The sequence below is a fragment of the Rhinolophus sinicus genome, linkage group LG04 (genome assembly GCF_036562045.2).
Source record: "Rhinolophus sinicus isolate RSC01 linkage group LG04, ASM3656204v1, whole genome shotgun sequence".
NCBI lineage: Eukaryota > Metazoa > Chordata > Mammalia > Chiroptera > Rhinolophidae > Rhinolophus > Rhinolophus sinicus.
The window spans coordinates 158,759,772-158,775,401 of NC_133754.1; the positions used below are offsets into that span (position 1 = coordinate 158,759,772).

At 42.2% G+C, this 15,630-nt stretch overlaps 1 protein-coding gene across 3 annotated transcripts in view; it reads left to right on the top strand.

The window, feature by feature from the left end:
- The window catches only part of ZCCHC7 (zinc finger CCHC-type containing 7), a 190,945-nt gene extending 182,559 nt beyond the window's left edge, over window positions 1-8,386 (top strand). For all 3 annotated transcript variants that reach the window (XM_019729125.2, XM_019729120.2, XM_019729121.2), the window contains exons 7-9: window positions 3,876-3,971; window positions 5,251-5,368; window positions 7,059-8,386. In XM_019729125.2, the coding sequence (XP_019584684.2) occupies window positions 3,876-3,971; window positions 5,251-5,368; window positions 7,059-7,498 (654 nt within the window). In that variant the 3' untranslated portion in view covers window positions 7,499-8,386. The remainder of the gene's footprint in view (window positions 1-3,875; window positions 3,972-5,250; window positions 5,369-7,058) is intronic.
- The last annotated feature ends 7,244 nt before the right edge of the window (window positions 8,387-15,630 follow it).

A 15,630-nucleotide genomic window follows, 5' to 3' on the forward strand; every position in this document is an offset into this window, starting at 1 on the left:
TTACTTCTATATATGGATAGTAAAGTAATCTCTAAGATATCACCCTACAAATATAGATTATTTAAATGTCTGTAACAAAAAAAAATAATAATAAAGTAAAAGAGCTGCTTTCATAAAGAGTTCATTTGGTATCTATTAGGTGAAAGTCTTTAGATACATTTTTAACTTAAAAAAAAAGTTCGAAAGAGCTACATTTGTTCCCTGCACTTAACTTTCCATCAGTACAGATATGTGTGACAGAACACTGAACTTAGAGCTAATCAGTCGACACATTCTACTTTAAATTGGACCTTTACTGTTAATTAAAAATAAAGACATGCTCCAAGGCAGAAGTATTGAGTCACAAATTTATATTTCTAACACTTTAAATAGCTGTAAGATTTTTGTTAGATCATAGTATGAAAACTTGTCCACTGGAAATCATTATTGAGTTTTCAGAACTGTATTCTCATACAGAAATGTTCTCTAATTAGGCAAGATCTAGGCTGATTTCATTCCTATTAAGTCCTGGCACATGGTAGTTATTAAAATGAGAGTGTGTAGATAGCGTTTGTCATGTCATTTACTAATTAATTATTGTGAAACAGTTTAGAACTTCATAGCACACTATACATACTGTTGCTATTTTTATTAGTAATAATGGAAGTTTTTAACCAGTGACATTATTCAGATGAACGAACATCCCAATGTCTACACTTCATCCAGGGTCATAAATGAGCAGTGGGGCTAAATTTGAGGCTTTTTAAATGAGATTACTTTCAAAATAAAGTAAGTGTCAACATGGAACATGCTTTCCAAATTAAAAAGGATCTCTTTATCCCTGGTACTGTAAGACTGAATTCCTATTCTCCATATTCCTCACTCCTTCCTGATTCTGCTAGAGTATGTACCACACTCTCAGTGTAGGGGACACACTTAGGGGGGGCTTTTTAACAGATCAAAGAATAGTTTTACAGATTGTCCTTTAGTGACTCAAATGTATGGGATGCTCATTATGGGCCATGTACTTGACATGTGCGTTACCTCATTATTAATATTTATTAAACTACTACATGCCTGGCCCTGTTCCAGGATGTAGGGTACAGCAGTGAGCAGGGAGAGTCACATTACTGCACAACTCTCCAGTGATTCATTCCCATCCTCTCTCTCAGAGGAAAGGCCACCTTCAGTTAGTACTGCCAGTTCTCCTGATCCCCTTTCCCTGTTTCACCTTCTGGTGTACTAAACTGGTTCTTTATCGTGTTTATTATCAGCCTCCCCATTGCTAGCATGTAAGGTGCTTGAGGGCAGGGTTCTTTGTTTGTCTACTGTGTACCCGTATGCCAACAGACTAGAATAAGTGGTGTCAAACTATGGCCCACAGGTCACATCTGGCCCACTGCCTGTTTTTGTATGGCCCACAGGTAAGAATGGTTTTCACATTTTTAAATGGTTAAAAAAAAAAAAGAATATTTTGCAACACGTAAAAATTGCATAAAATTCAAAATTCAGTGTCTGTAAATAAAGTTTTATGGGAACACTGCCGGGCACATCTGTTTACAGATTATCTGTGGCTGCTTTTCATGCTACAGGGGCAGAGCTATGACACAGGCCATATGGCCCACCGAGCTGAAATATTTACTATCTGGCTCTTTACTGGAAAAGTTTGCCAGCATCTGACCTAGAACACAGTAAGTGTTCAATAAATAGGTAGTAAATGAGTTAAACACTGCAAAATTTAAGTGAGTTGAAATAAGTTACGCAGCCAATAGAGTTGTTTAAAGTAGATATGAACACCAAAAACCTCTGCTACTGATTGAGAACACAGAGCAAAAGCCTTATGGAATTTCTCTGACTTTATTGCCTAAGGTTGAGGAAATTACAGGTAGTCCCAATACTGTTCCATCTGCCTATACCACTCTTCCCCCAGATAAACATGGCGCACTCCTTCCCCTCTTGGCTTAAATGTCATCTTCTTAGTAAGACCTTCCTGACCACCCTAGTTAAAACAGCTAAGCTCTCTCCCACTGGTGCCCCTATCCTGCTTCACTCCTTTAAAAAAAAAAAAAATACTCCATGGCACTTTTCACATCAGACTTCCTGTGGTCTGTACTCCGAAGGAGAAGCCAGAATTGCGGTGGGGGTACAGGTGGCCACTCCCGTGAGAAAGTCCCTACTTGTGTCTATACCAATCAAGTCAAGTTCCAGTGTCTCGATATCCCTGCAATTTGATTCTTACCAGTTCTCCCCCCTCCCCCATCATTACTTCCTGATTCATCTTGTCCTTTTCCATAGGATTTGAGCCAAAGGAATCTCTTATTCCAGTGGAATAACCATAGCATATTTTCTTTCTCGTGAATGAATCTGGAACTCTTGCCTCAGAGATAAATTGCCATATATTTGCACAAACAAGTAGAAAAATTTATAGACATAGATCAGTTTTTCAGAGAACATTTATTATTTGGAAGTGTGGCTTGTTCTTTTTATCATCGGTTATAGTCTGCTCATAGTTGCCAACTAGTTATTGAGCACCTACCATTCGCTTCAAAGTACCTTCTGATGCCACTTAAAGCCAACGCTCTTCACCCTGGTGTATAAAGCCCTAAGTGATCTGATCCCTGTCCCTCTCTAGCACCTCTTCTCCTGCTTTTCCTTCACCCACTACACGTCCAAGTGTACAGGCACTTTTCGTTGCTGCTCATCCTGTTCACTCTGGTCATTTCAGCCTCCACTATTAAGCAGATTACTTTCAGATCTAATCTTCAGACACGTGTTCCCTAAGCTTTAATCTTACGTAGACAACTGCGTGATGGACATCTCCACCCAGATACCCAAAATCCAAGACAGACTTCATCTTTCCCTCTAAATTGGCTCCTCCTTCTTTTGCTACCTTTTCTGAATCAATTGTTGGCACCACTGTATATTCACACAAGTCACCCAAATTAGAAGCCTGGAAAGCATCCTAATTTCTCCTTTCTCTCATTCCCTGTATGTGTTCAATGTTCAAGTGATGCCAGTTTTATTTCCTAATGTGTTTCCCAAATCTGTCCCCTTTTCCTTATCCCTGTCACTCTTGTAGGTGAGGCCCTCCTCACCTCACCCAGAACCCCTAGCAGCCACCTCCGTGGTCTTTCTCACTGCATTTAACCTGCTCCTGCTCATATTCACCCTCCTTAGGGCTACAAGCCAAAATGGCTTTTCCAAAATATTATTCTAACTATTCTCCTATACTGAAAACCTTACCCGTAACACTGGATAAAGCCCAAGCTCCTTAACACGACTCATTCAGGCCCTCCAGTTTTTGACCCCGCTCTCTCCAGCCTCATTTTTCACTACACCTGGTCATGCATCTTATACTTGGTCAGCGTGTGTGCTCTTTCTTAGTTGCATGCCATTGTTTATTGCTGGCCCCTCTACCGAAGATTCTTTGTTTGACTTATATCTAATTCTTTGAGAGTAAATTTAAATTGTGTACTTCCCGGGAAGCTGTGCCAGACTTCTTTCCCCCATCCAGTGGTGAATCTCCCTCACCACTCCATTAATACCTGTACACGCTTCTATCACTGTGTTGACACTCTTCTGTCATTATCTATTTACATGTCTGTCATGTTCTACTAGCCTGTTGTTCTTTTCTAGCTGATAACTAATACCTAAGACAGTAATGGGTGCAATGCCGAATGGAATGAGGAGGAAGCAAACGTCGATGTTAAGAATAAAAGAATGGTGATTATGTTGCACAGTTTAATACACAGTCATCTGAATATGGGGGTCTCCACACTAAACCTTAGGAGGCAGTATTTCTAAGGACTCTTACCTAAAAAGAGCTGTTTTAGAAAGAATGAGATTTTACTTTTCTTCTAACATTGAATAAACCCTCACAAATGTTTATGTTACAGACCAAACCTGGGCCACCCAAAAAGCCGAAGACCCCTTCTGGACAATCAACCTTAGCGTTTTGCTACAATTGCGGTCAAGAAGGCCATTATGGACACGTAAGTCTGAGTGGCCTTTGAGTGTAAAGCATTCTGTTGTGCAGGGAGTGGTTGCTGAAAGATGAGTTCAAAAAGAGTGTACTTCTGGGCCGGCCCGGTGGCTCAGGTGGTTGGAGCGCCATGCTCCTAAAGCCAAGGTCGCCGGTTCGATTCCCACATGGGCCAGTGAGTTGTGCCCTCTACAGCTAAGACTGTGAACAACAGCTCTCCCTGGAGCTGGGCTGCCACCGACTACCGTGTGCTACCAGGGCCAGCGAGAGCTGCTGTGAATGGCTGACCAATGACTGGCAACCGACTGCCTCAGCCGGGGGGAGCACAAGGCTCACAATACCAGCATGGGCCAGGGAGCTGTGTCCTACACAACTAGGCTGAGAAACAAGGGCTTGAACTGGAGGGGGTTGGGGAAGGCGGAAGAAGGGGGGAGAGAAAAAAAGAAACCATATCATGTGGCAAATGATACATGCTAAATTGGTATGTGTCGCAGGTCAGGATAAACAAAGCCTACTACAGGGGGCGTGGTTCACGCCAAGCATGTGAAAGTGGGAGCTATCAGCTGAGAGAGGCCAGAGTTGGGAGAGCAGGGAGCTTTCCTAGAGTGATGAAGAGAAGAGTGATGAAGAGAAGAGTGATCCCCTCTTGAGTGGGGGAAGCAAAGAGAAGAGATGGTTCCTTTGGGGTGGTTCAAAATCACCTAGGAGCATTTTCAAACTAGATGCAACCCACCACCACGCTGCTCCCCACCGTAAGAATCAACTGCCCTCATGAGCAGTGAAAATTGAGTTAAAATAAGGTTATAAACCACGTATGTGGAGGGAAAAGAGCTGAGGGCTAACAGTTTACACCCACATTTACAAATGTGAAGGGAAAAATAGAAAGGAGGAGCACTTGATGGAAGGCTGTTGACGAGACAGGCAAGCAAAGGTCTAATACAACATAAGGCCAAATAAAGTAAACCCTCTAACAGAGATATGAAGCATATGTAGTGGGGATCCCCCTTTACCCCAGCCATTGCTGTTAACTCGGACTCGGGGCGGGTTTGGCAAGGGAGATTAAAAAAAGATAAAGGTTTCATAGGTCAAGAAATAAGGGCAGAAAATCCAAGTCTGAAAAACTAGAGTGTAAACACGATTGGGTGTCGGGCTGAGCGATCCTCCCAGTGTCCCAGCACGGGGGTCAGTGATGTGGGGCTCATCTCCAAAGACAGTGGTCCATAATCTTGCAAAAAGGCTGTCTGAACAGTGTGTCCTTGAGCCATCCTAATTTCAAATGCAATTTTCAGGAATGCACAGAAAGGCGGATGTTGAACCAGACCTTTCCAACATCTCCGTTCATCTACTACTATGATGACAAATACGAAATTCGGGAGCGAGAACAGAGAATAAAGCGAAAAGTAAAAGGTATGTTATTAGACTTCTTGTCAAACACCTTTGTGGTAGTTCCTAAATTTCTTTTTTGCCCCCTGTCTTTGCCTCCTTGGGGATCATTGGCTAGCACAGAAAATATTTTTAATAATTACCATAGAAACTGGAACTTTCTTGATCTCCAGAAATCAAGTGCCCATTTCAGAAATCCTACGTTGTAATCTATTCACAATAAACATTTTTCTAACATAATGTTCATTTAGAAAATGTCCAGAAAATACTTCTATCCCTATATACATGAAGAATTTTTAAAGGCTTCTTTGAAATTTTTCTATTTGACTAGCGATTGTTTTTCCCCTTTGTATATCTCTAGTATTTTTTCATGGAAAGAAAGGCTTTACCTGCTTTACCTGGAGCTTCCTAGAAGTCATTTCTTACAGGCCACAGGTACTCAGAGCTCCAGGCCCATGGACACCTTTGGGGTTTCTTTATTTACTGTTGCTCACATAAAGTTCTTTCTCACCCAGTTATCTTACGATGTAAGCCTGCTTTCTCTACCTCTGCTCCCCTTTGTGATGTACTTTAAGATGGTTTACCAACTTATGTTTCTTGCTTTTCTTGCTTTCGGGACAAAACAGTTATGTGTTTTCCTAGTTGACCTATATACATGGTCGACTCTGTTGGCCTTTTTGTTTTTCTTTTCTAGGCTCTTTTTAAAAGATTAAAAAGAAATGCACCAAAATGTCATCTCTGGATTAAAGGATTATGGGTGCTTCTGTTTTATTTTCTTTATGCTTTTTTATATTCCCCAAGTTTTCTATAATGAGTGTTTATAAGTCTTATAATCAGAGAAAAACCATTTGTTTTCCTTTTTAACTAGTTATATTGACAGCTCTGTGGCACACATCTACTTTGAGGTTTGCTATGATCCATTGGAATTTTTATTTTATTTTCACTCTATATTCTAAAATTTTTTTTTCCTCCAAATATACTACTTTGCACTTCATTTCATGGGGCATGGGGGATGGCACTTCTTTAATCTTTGAATGTTCTGTTGACATGTTAGTTTTCATCCTTCACTGTAACCTCATCTCCCACCTACCCTGTCAGAATCAGTACCCTCGGACACTTGAAGTAAGAGTGCCAAGTCCTGACAAAATATAACATCAGATCTGGCCCTAAAACCTCTAAGGTACACATGTGTGCACATGTGCACTCTCTCCAAGCCAGCAATTTCTGCCCTGGAAGAATAATCTCTACAGTGTGGCATCCACCTGTAAGTACGGTGGCCAGACTTCATCTTCAGAGGGTAATTGAAATGTCATTTGAGACTGTCAAAAGGACATTTTATGTATCTCGCTTCATCTTATCATCAAGGGCTGTCCCTTGAATTGGTCAGACATGACGTTCTTCACAAAGTTAAGATGATTATTGCTTTCACTGGTCCTCGTCTGCATTGTTTAATCTAGTTAAATTGTACCAAACAAAATAAATAGTATTGGCCTTCTGAATGTTTTCCATTTTTAGCAATCAATAATATAGGACTAAACCATACAATTTTTAGTACCTGATTTTTACCTTTGTAAGGGCTCTTTAGAATGTCATATGATTAATGCATTTATTAATAAATGTCTGGATCCCTCTTTGCTAAGTTATTTACAGACCTATGAAAGTGTGTGTGACTGTCTAGCTGCACAATATGCAGAAATACTTTTATATTTTCCAGAACTCCAGAAAAGGGGGGATTTTCCAAGGCAGTTCAAGAGGCCTCATGTGGAAGCAGCAAATCAGAGGTCCCACCACAATATGAGGAAGAGCCAGGCCTCATGGAGAAACAACAGGTGGCCTCAAGAAAAGAAAGAAACCCAAAAAGAATCGATGAGCAGGAACAATAGAGAGCGGGAAAAGTACAGGAAGGCTGGCAGGTGTCATGACGTGGATGAGGACTTTCCCAGGGGCCCCAAAATTCACTCTTCTCCCAGCACTTGCAGAACCCAGGAGCCTCACAGACCCTTTCAGCAGTCACATCACCACAAGCCGAGAGAAGAGAAGCTGCCCAGAGAGGGCAGGCGGGGCAAGCATAAGAAAAAGGAGAGGTACTTGGAAGATGATGACAATGACAATTTATTTCTTATTAAGCAGAGGAAAAAAAAGTCTAAACTGTGAGACAGTTTCTGATTTGGCTTTCCAGCATTTCTCTGGTCTTACGACATTCAGGCAATATTTTTATTATCTGTGATTAAATAAAGTGCGTTTTTTTGGTTTGGGTTGTTTTCGTCTGAGCCACATCGAGAGCTCCTGAGCAAAGACCATTGGAGATGTTGTGCCCAACGGGTTACTCGGGAAGAAAACAGAAAGGTACTCAGACTCCCTCCGTTCCAGTCCGTCATTTTTCTTCAGAATTTTACAGCTAGAAAGAATTAATCTTTTCAAGAGAATTTTTAAAAAATACTTTGGAGACATAAAAGCTCATCAAGTGTAATTCATCTGTACTATGGTTATGTAAATTAAATCTTGCAGCAAGAAAACCTAACACAACTATGAGACATTCATCGATCTTTTTCAGCATTTTTTAACTTTTTTTTTTGTAACATTGGAAAGGGTAATAGCTGTAAATGTTAAATGCAGTGTTTCCTGCTTCAGAAGCTGGTGTCAGAATCTTCCCTTGGTCAGAGCATCACAGGCTGGAAAATGAAGGTGTCATCATTGAAGCCCTGGAGGGGTGGGGAATAGGACTGTAACAAAATGCCAGTAAGGACTCCATCCAGTGTAAATGTCGTGAGATAGATTTCCTGAAGTGAAAAAGAGGTCATCAAAAAATTAACGTAATCACAATGATACAGGTTTTACCATTTTTATAGCCACACTTCAAGAAGACTGTCATTCAGCTATTTAGAGATAAATGTTGCCCAACTTAAAAAAATTGTTTTGTTTTTAACTGCAAAGTTGGACAAAGCTGTCCAGAAATTTTTGTACTTGTGAATCTTTTGTATTTATCAAAGCCTAATGTTAGATTAAAAAAATAAATAAAATCTCTGAAGTAGGATAAATAAATGTGTCTGTTATGTAAAAAGATAAAGACAGTTTGGGTGACCGAGGGCATACTTGGGTTGGACAAGTGACTAAAGTTATAAAATCTCCATCAATGGGGGTTAAAAAATGCCCTTGTTGACCAAGCACAAATTCTATGCCAGAATAAAATGAGATGGAATCAGTTAACTGGGACAGTTTTATAGTGTTAGATTCTTAAATGTGTTTGTTTTCTTTGTGAAGTACACAAATGCTGTATATCTGGTAAGATCAGCCCTCTTACCTTTTGGGGGCAAAGGGAGAATCTCACGTCCCGAATCTGCTTTCGTGTAAGTTGTAAGTCCACAGTCTGTAGTCCACACCTGCCCGGTGGCTGCCCAGCTTTCAGCTAAGTAAGGGTTCGTTGTGTTGGTGCTTGGCTTCCTAACATTAGCTGGGATTGTTTTGATCCTTAGTTAAGTGACCAGATCCTTTTAACATCCTGCTAAAAGTTCCAGCTGGCTTCCTAGAGTGGTGCACCTCAGATAATAGGCATTATTCCTCAGTAGGACCTGGGACACGTGTGGCTTATTACTGATGTGGTGGGAGTGGCATTCCGTCCCATCCAAGGGGACCTGCATTCAGGGCAGAAATGGACTGCCATGCTGTAGCATCCATCACACATAGAAGGTTGTTTGGAGGAAGGAAGAAAGAAAGCTCTTTTTCTATTTGTTTCTGCACATTCTCTTATTTTTCATCCCCACTTTTATTCTTTTATTACACAAGCATTTTGTTCTGGGGTATAACTTACCCTTCAGGTTTATGGATTGATATGCAGATAGGCGAGGTGACTGAGCTAGTTTACTTGTGGGCATTAGGGTGGTCAGGAAAGACCAAAGACCTCTCCTCCATTTCTTCTCCATGGCCCTGGCGCCTGCCTCTTACAGCAAATGTTCAGTCCAAGTCGGTCTGTCTATGCACACGCTAACTTTCTGTACAAGAATGGGGCATTTAAAATACAGTGAGATTTCACAATCAAAGACTTTAAGTGCATATATACAATTAAGAGAGGAAAGCAGATGTCCCAAACCATAAGGACCCGTATGTTTGCTAGGACTGAGAAGACTCTAAACATCTATTGCCTCTGACCCCACTTTGATTAGAAGCAGCTTGAGTGACTCTTTTCCTGGATTCTAGCTTGGATCACATTTAACATTCTTAGGAGAGAAACCATCTCGCGTTCTCTCAATGGAAAGCCCTTTGTCGACCATGCTATTGGGAGTACCTATTATTTCAGAACCATGCTATTACCAGTGCCTATTATTTTATGTTACACAAGGAGTACATATTCATTTTAATGGGGAAAATATTTTTTAGTAGATACATCATACCTGATTCTTCTACCCAAAGATATGGTTAAAATTTTTTAGTGTCTATCCTTCCAGACGTTTTTCTATACATATATACATTGTTTTGTAACCTGTTTTTCGACTTAAGAGTGAAAATCTTTCTGATCAAATACATGTCTACCTTATCATTTGTAATGGCTACATGATATCCTTTAATATATCTATATGATAATTTATTTAATCATCTCCCTGGTGTTTCTAATTTTCATTATTTTTTAAAAAATCCTCTGTACAGGGGCCAGCCCAGTGGCTCAGGTGGTTAGAGCTCCATGCTCCTAACTCGAAAGGCTGCCGTTCGATTCCCACATGGGCCAGTGGGCTCTCAACCACAAGGTTGCCAGTTCAATTCCTCGACTCCCACAAGGGATGGTGGGCTCCGCCCCCTGCAACTAAGATTGAACACGGCACCTTGAGCTGAGCTGCCTCCCGAATGGCTCGGATGGCTCAGTTGGTTGGAGCGTGTCCTCTCAACCACAAGGTTGCCGGTTCAACTCCTGCAAGGGATGGTGGGCTGCGCCCCCTGCAACTAGAAACAGCAATGGGACCTGGAGCTGAGCTGCGCCCTCCACAACTAAGACTGAAAGGACAACAACTTGACTTGGGAAAAAAAAGTCCTGGAAGTACACACTGTTCCCCAATAAAGTCCTGTTCCCCTTCCCTAATTAAAAAAAAAAAAAAATCCTCTGTACAAATCATATCTTCTCCACTTATTTCATTGTGATAAAATAGAACTTGTGGGTCAAAAAACATGCATATATTTCATGCAAGTTTTAATACATATTGCCAAATTACATTCTTGGCATTTTATGAGAGTGTTCATCTCCCTACTCCCAAAATAACATGGAGTATTTGTATTCCTTTTTCTCTTTGCCATTCTGATGGGCAAAGAAACATTATTTGTTAGTGCTGCAGTGAAAAGATGGATATGGGCTGTGTTTGTGTAAGGAGAAACAGAGTTAACAATATATCAATAATCTGTTGATAAAGATAAGGTTCCTTCTCATAGGAAACGACTGAAAATTCTTCTGCCAACAAAAGATCACATACAAAATAAGACAGCCTATAATTCCTTCATAGATATCTTGATCTCTTGATCTTACAATCTTTGGTTTTCACAACTTTGAGGATGCTGTTGGCATCTAATAAGTAGAAGCCAGAGATATTGCTAAAATCCTACAATGCACAAGACAATCCCTCAAAAGAAAGAATTATCCAACCCAAAATGTCAGTTGTGCTGAGGTTGATCAACCCTAATTGAAAACCCAACCCATTTCTCAAAAGGAATTTTCACTAGGGGTTGGGGGGTGGGGTTCAGGCTGCCCTCCACATCAGACAGGACGTGTCCTTATTTTATAAGGCTTAGATTTAATCAGACTGCTGGTGTTTGAGAGTTTGGTGGGACATCCCGTTCATCTTAAATAAGGACCACTACTTCCACGGCATGAAGATCTACAGACCATTTGGACCCCTTTGTGAAGGGACAGGGCTGCTGGAGACAGGGGTGTTATTTACTAGTATGACCAGGAAGCATGCATACAAATGCTAGAGCAGCAGGCTGGTGTTAGCTCTGTGGAGGTAAATACAGAAAAGTGGTGTGAGAACAGGGAGTCAGCTGTGGAGAGAAGCGGGAGTTGGAAACTATCCAATGAGACATCTGATTGGTTAAGCATGGCATTCGGTTGTGGGAGCCGTGACTAGGACCCAGGTTCAGCACACGCTCCTAGGGAGTGGGGTGAACATGCCAGAGAAGGACCGACTGAGACATGGTTTGTTATCCATGCCATGACCAGAATCATGTGATGAAGCCGGTTTATAGTTGCTCTACCCAGGAGAACAACTAAATCCTGGTGTGTTTCATGGATATTTAATATACACAATGGACAGTGTACATCCCCATTCTAACAACTGGGAAATAAATCACTTCTTAACGTGAGTTAGTAGGAAGTGTTTCCAAGAAAACCCAGTAAGGGAGTGGAGAAGTGACAGGGAAGAAAAGAAAGATTCCAAATTGGTTGCCTTATCAAGTCAAGTCCCACAGAGTCAGCTTTTGAACTCCCCAAGGAGCCTAGAGACAGTGTAGGCCACACGTCAGAGTTGCCCTGATTGGGCCAAAGGAGTGTGAGTGTGTGTGTGTGTGCGCGCGCGCGCCTTTTTTTGTTTTAAGTCAGTCATTGTTTCAGAACTGCCCCCAGGAGACTCCCAGCCAACTCTGGCTCTCTATACACCCAGGCAAAGTGGGTTTGAGCAGCTAGAGGGCAGCCCCCTGACAGAGACACGGGGATATGAATAAAACAGTAACATCTGCTACAGCCATTATCTCAAAACAGTTCTTCGCACGAAAGAATACTTGGCAGTCATACACCCAAATATTTTTTAAATTATTTTTGAATGCCGAAAATACAACTTTATTCTGATGTACTGTATCTAACCATTTCCTCAATAAGAGTTTATTAGCTTGTGTTACCCATATATGACAGTGCAAAACATGAAAGAGTCCAACATACCAAATTTATTATTATACATTTATCATAGTCATTATCAAAAGTAATTTCAGGAATTTCTACTTCCAGCCACGATTGGAGTAACAAACCAGATTTACCCTCCCTCCTGAAACAATGTAAAAAATACATGGAGCAGTTTTCAAGACATTGCACATCAGACAAGGAAGGACAATGAACTCTGAGAGATGGCAAACAAGTGAGGTGTGCCCTCTGAGTGCCCCAGCTGACTGCTTCGAGAGGTTCCTGGTTGTGGAGCGAGGAGGGGAAACCCAGGAAGAGCCATGTGGTGTCCTTGAGTTGAGGAAACAGAGCTGGGAGCCTGGAAAAGCCAAAGTGGCTGGAGTGTGCAGGTCAGATTTCCAGAGAGGAGAGCTCCACAGACACCCCAGTGGTCAGCAGTCTTCAGCTGAGTGAGTACTGGTCAGCGTATGTGTGAGGAAACCACCTGAAAGGATTAGAGGAAATTATTTCTGGAGCGCGCACAGGGCCCATGCTAGTCTCTGTCCTCACCCGTCAGAGTGGAAAACCTCATCGTTTATGGAGCATTGACTAGAGAGCTCAGAGGAGTTTTTTCCTCAGTAATGGGGGAAAGTTAGCCCTGGTGTAAACGCTGGTTCTGCCTAACTAGCTTAAAAGCAAGACCTGAAAGAGTCAGGCTGTTTCCCAATATCTTAACCAATTTGACGAACAAAGCTCAAGAATATTTAGAATACAAAAATACGCAGCACCCAATAATGTAAAATTCCCAGTGGAATACTACGAAAATGCAAATTAATCTGCAGTGACAGAAAGCAGATGCATGGTTGCCCGAGGGTTGGGATGGTTGGGAGAGGTGAGAGGCAGAGATTACAAAGGGCACAAGGAAATTTGGGGGGTGGGGAACACGTTTGTTATCTTGATTCTGGTGATGGTTTCACAGGTGTATACCTATGTCAAAACAGAACCAAAATGTAATTTCATTCATAATCTAATTTAATGTTTTTTCACTGTATTGGGAATATTCTGGAACAACTGGGTGAGGCCAAGGATGAGTAGGCCACAGGCCATCCCGTTTCGTTCCCTGCTTTGCCCATGTGGATGTGGGGCCAAGAAGAAGACTGACCACAAGACAAGTGCCTAACTGTACAGGGCAGGGAGAGGGCGTTCGCTGACCACTCAGGCGTAAGCATAGGCAATGTCTCTAAGAAGCATGCCGGTGAAAGCTCACTGCACATCTAGCTTCCTGGCCTAACATTCAAAGCCTTTCCAGCCTCATCGTCTCCAGTTCTTCACTCTTCTTTCTCTATCCCTCACCCTTCCAGTCCCGTTGCGTGAGTAGCTGGTCCCTGAATAGGCCATGCTTCACCTCTGCTGTTTTCTCTGCCCGGAATATCCTCCTTCATTTTTGTGACCACCCCAGAGAGCATGAATCCTTCTCTCTTTGGTATGCCTGTTGCCTTCTGAGTTAATTTAGTCAACAAATACTTGCCAAGGACGTTTTTTGTGCTGGGTAGTAGTCTTGCTTGAGGTTGACTTTATTAAAAGAAATCTCAAGCCTCGGGGGCTAACAAGCCATTGAAGAGACAAACACAAAAATGAAGACGTTGTCATACAGGTGAGGAGTGCAGGGATCAATACGGTTGTCCCGCCAGTAGGAAAAGTCCAGGGAGGCTGGGCAGGACCTCGCCTGCCCAGGACTTCCCATGCGTCTGCCTAACAGAATAAAAATTTTCCAGGTTAACCAAAGAGGAAGAGCCCTCCAAGGAGGAACGACGTCAGTAAAGGCATGGAGATGGGAAACAGCAAAGATACACCCTATATTTGTTTCCCGAGGCTATGGTAACAAGTCACCACAATCTAGATGGCTTAAAATAACAGATATTTGTTTTTACAGTTGTGCAGGCCAGAAGTCCAAAATCAAGATGTTGGCACAGTTGGTTCCTTCTTGATGCTCTGAGGGACAGTCCATTCCACACCTCTCTCCTGGCTTCTGGTGGCTGTTGGCAGTTCTTGGCATTTGGCTTGTAGATGCATCACTCCAGCCTCTGCCTTCTTTTCTTGCTGTATCTGTATGTTGGCTTCAGGGTCCACCCTAAATCCAGGTGGTCTCACCCCAAGATCCTTATTTATGTCTTCAAAGACCCTATTTCCAAATAAGTTCACATTCATGGGTACTGGGGAGTAAGACTTGGATATATCTTTTGGGGGAACACTGTCCAACCCACTATGTACCCCAAAACCTGTAAGAACAATTGCTTCTACCAAGTTGTACTTTGATTTTATTCCCTAAGCTTTTATTGAGGGATGCAGTGTTTCATCTGTTATGTTTTTTTCTGTGTGAATTTCCATTCTGATTTACAATTTGCTCAAAGCTATTGTAAGTATTCATGTTCACAATTTCTCATCTTGCATATATCCTTATACCTCAGTTCCTATATGAAATATGTGTTGGGCAAATAAACATATGAACTGAAAGCATCTTTCAGATTTGGGACATGCAGCTCCTTGGAGACCTTTACCAAAGGAGTTCCAAGGTAATGGTGGGCCAAGAAGCCAGCCTGCAGTGCACTGAGGAGGGACTAAGCAGCTGAGGAGAGAACATAGGGCTCTTCCTAACAGGGAGGAGGAGAGAATGTATGTCTCTTTTTAAACCCTTGGCTATGAAAGGTTGACAGGACAGAGGACTGGGGGGGTCAGACAGCCATTGACAGAAAGGTGCTAGAAGAGAGGGAGATGGTAGAGAACTGAGGAAAACTCATAGCCCTGGAGGAGGGAATGGATGGATCCAGGGGGGTGCGCAAAAGGAGTTGAAGGCAGGTACACAGACAGGTGAGCGAGGTGAGGAAATGGTGTCTTCAGAACCTTCCTTCTGATGGAGAAGCTTTTCCAAGAATAAGGGAATAGGGGTGAGGGAAGTGAGGCGGTATGGAAGGACCACCCAAGGGAAGGGAGAAAGGGAGTTCTCTGGGTACCATTAGAATTGTGCTGGGGACCCCGGGCAGGTCAGAAACCAGGCGTCTCATTATCTTCTATTCACATGAGGAAAATCCTCTCTGGAAATGCCCTATGGCTGCCCGAGTGAGGGGAGAAGGTGGGTACGTGAGCAGAGGAAAGATTTCCTGGAGAATGCACAGATTGTCACTTCATCTGCATCTGCTTAACGTCTCCTATCAAAGAGTTCAGTCCCGTATACTCTAGTGAACAGTCCTTACAAATGTCCACATATGTCCCCCTAAGTATATCTACCAAACATAACTCAGCCCCTTACGCATAGCAGACCAGTGTAAACACACGGGTAATCAGACTCTGTCATAAGGAAATGGGCCATTTTGAGCACTGATAACTTGTGACCTCCTCTTGGAGCCTCGATGTCTTTGTTCTGATGTTGGAAGCAGTGGGA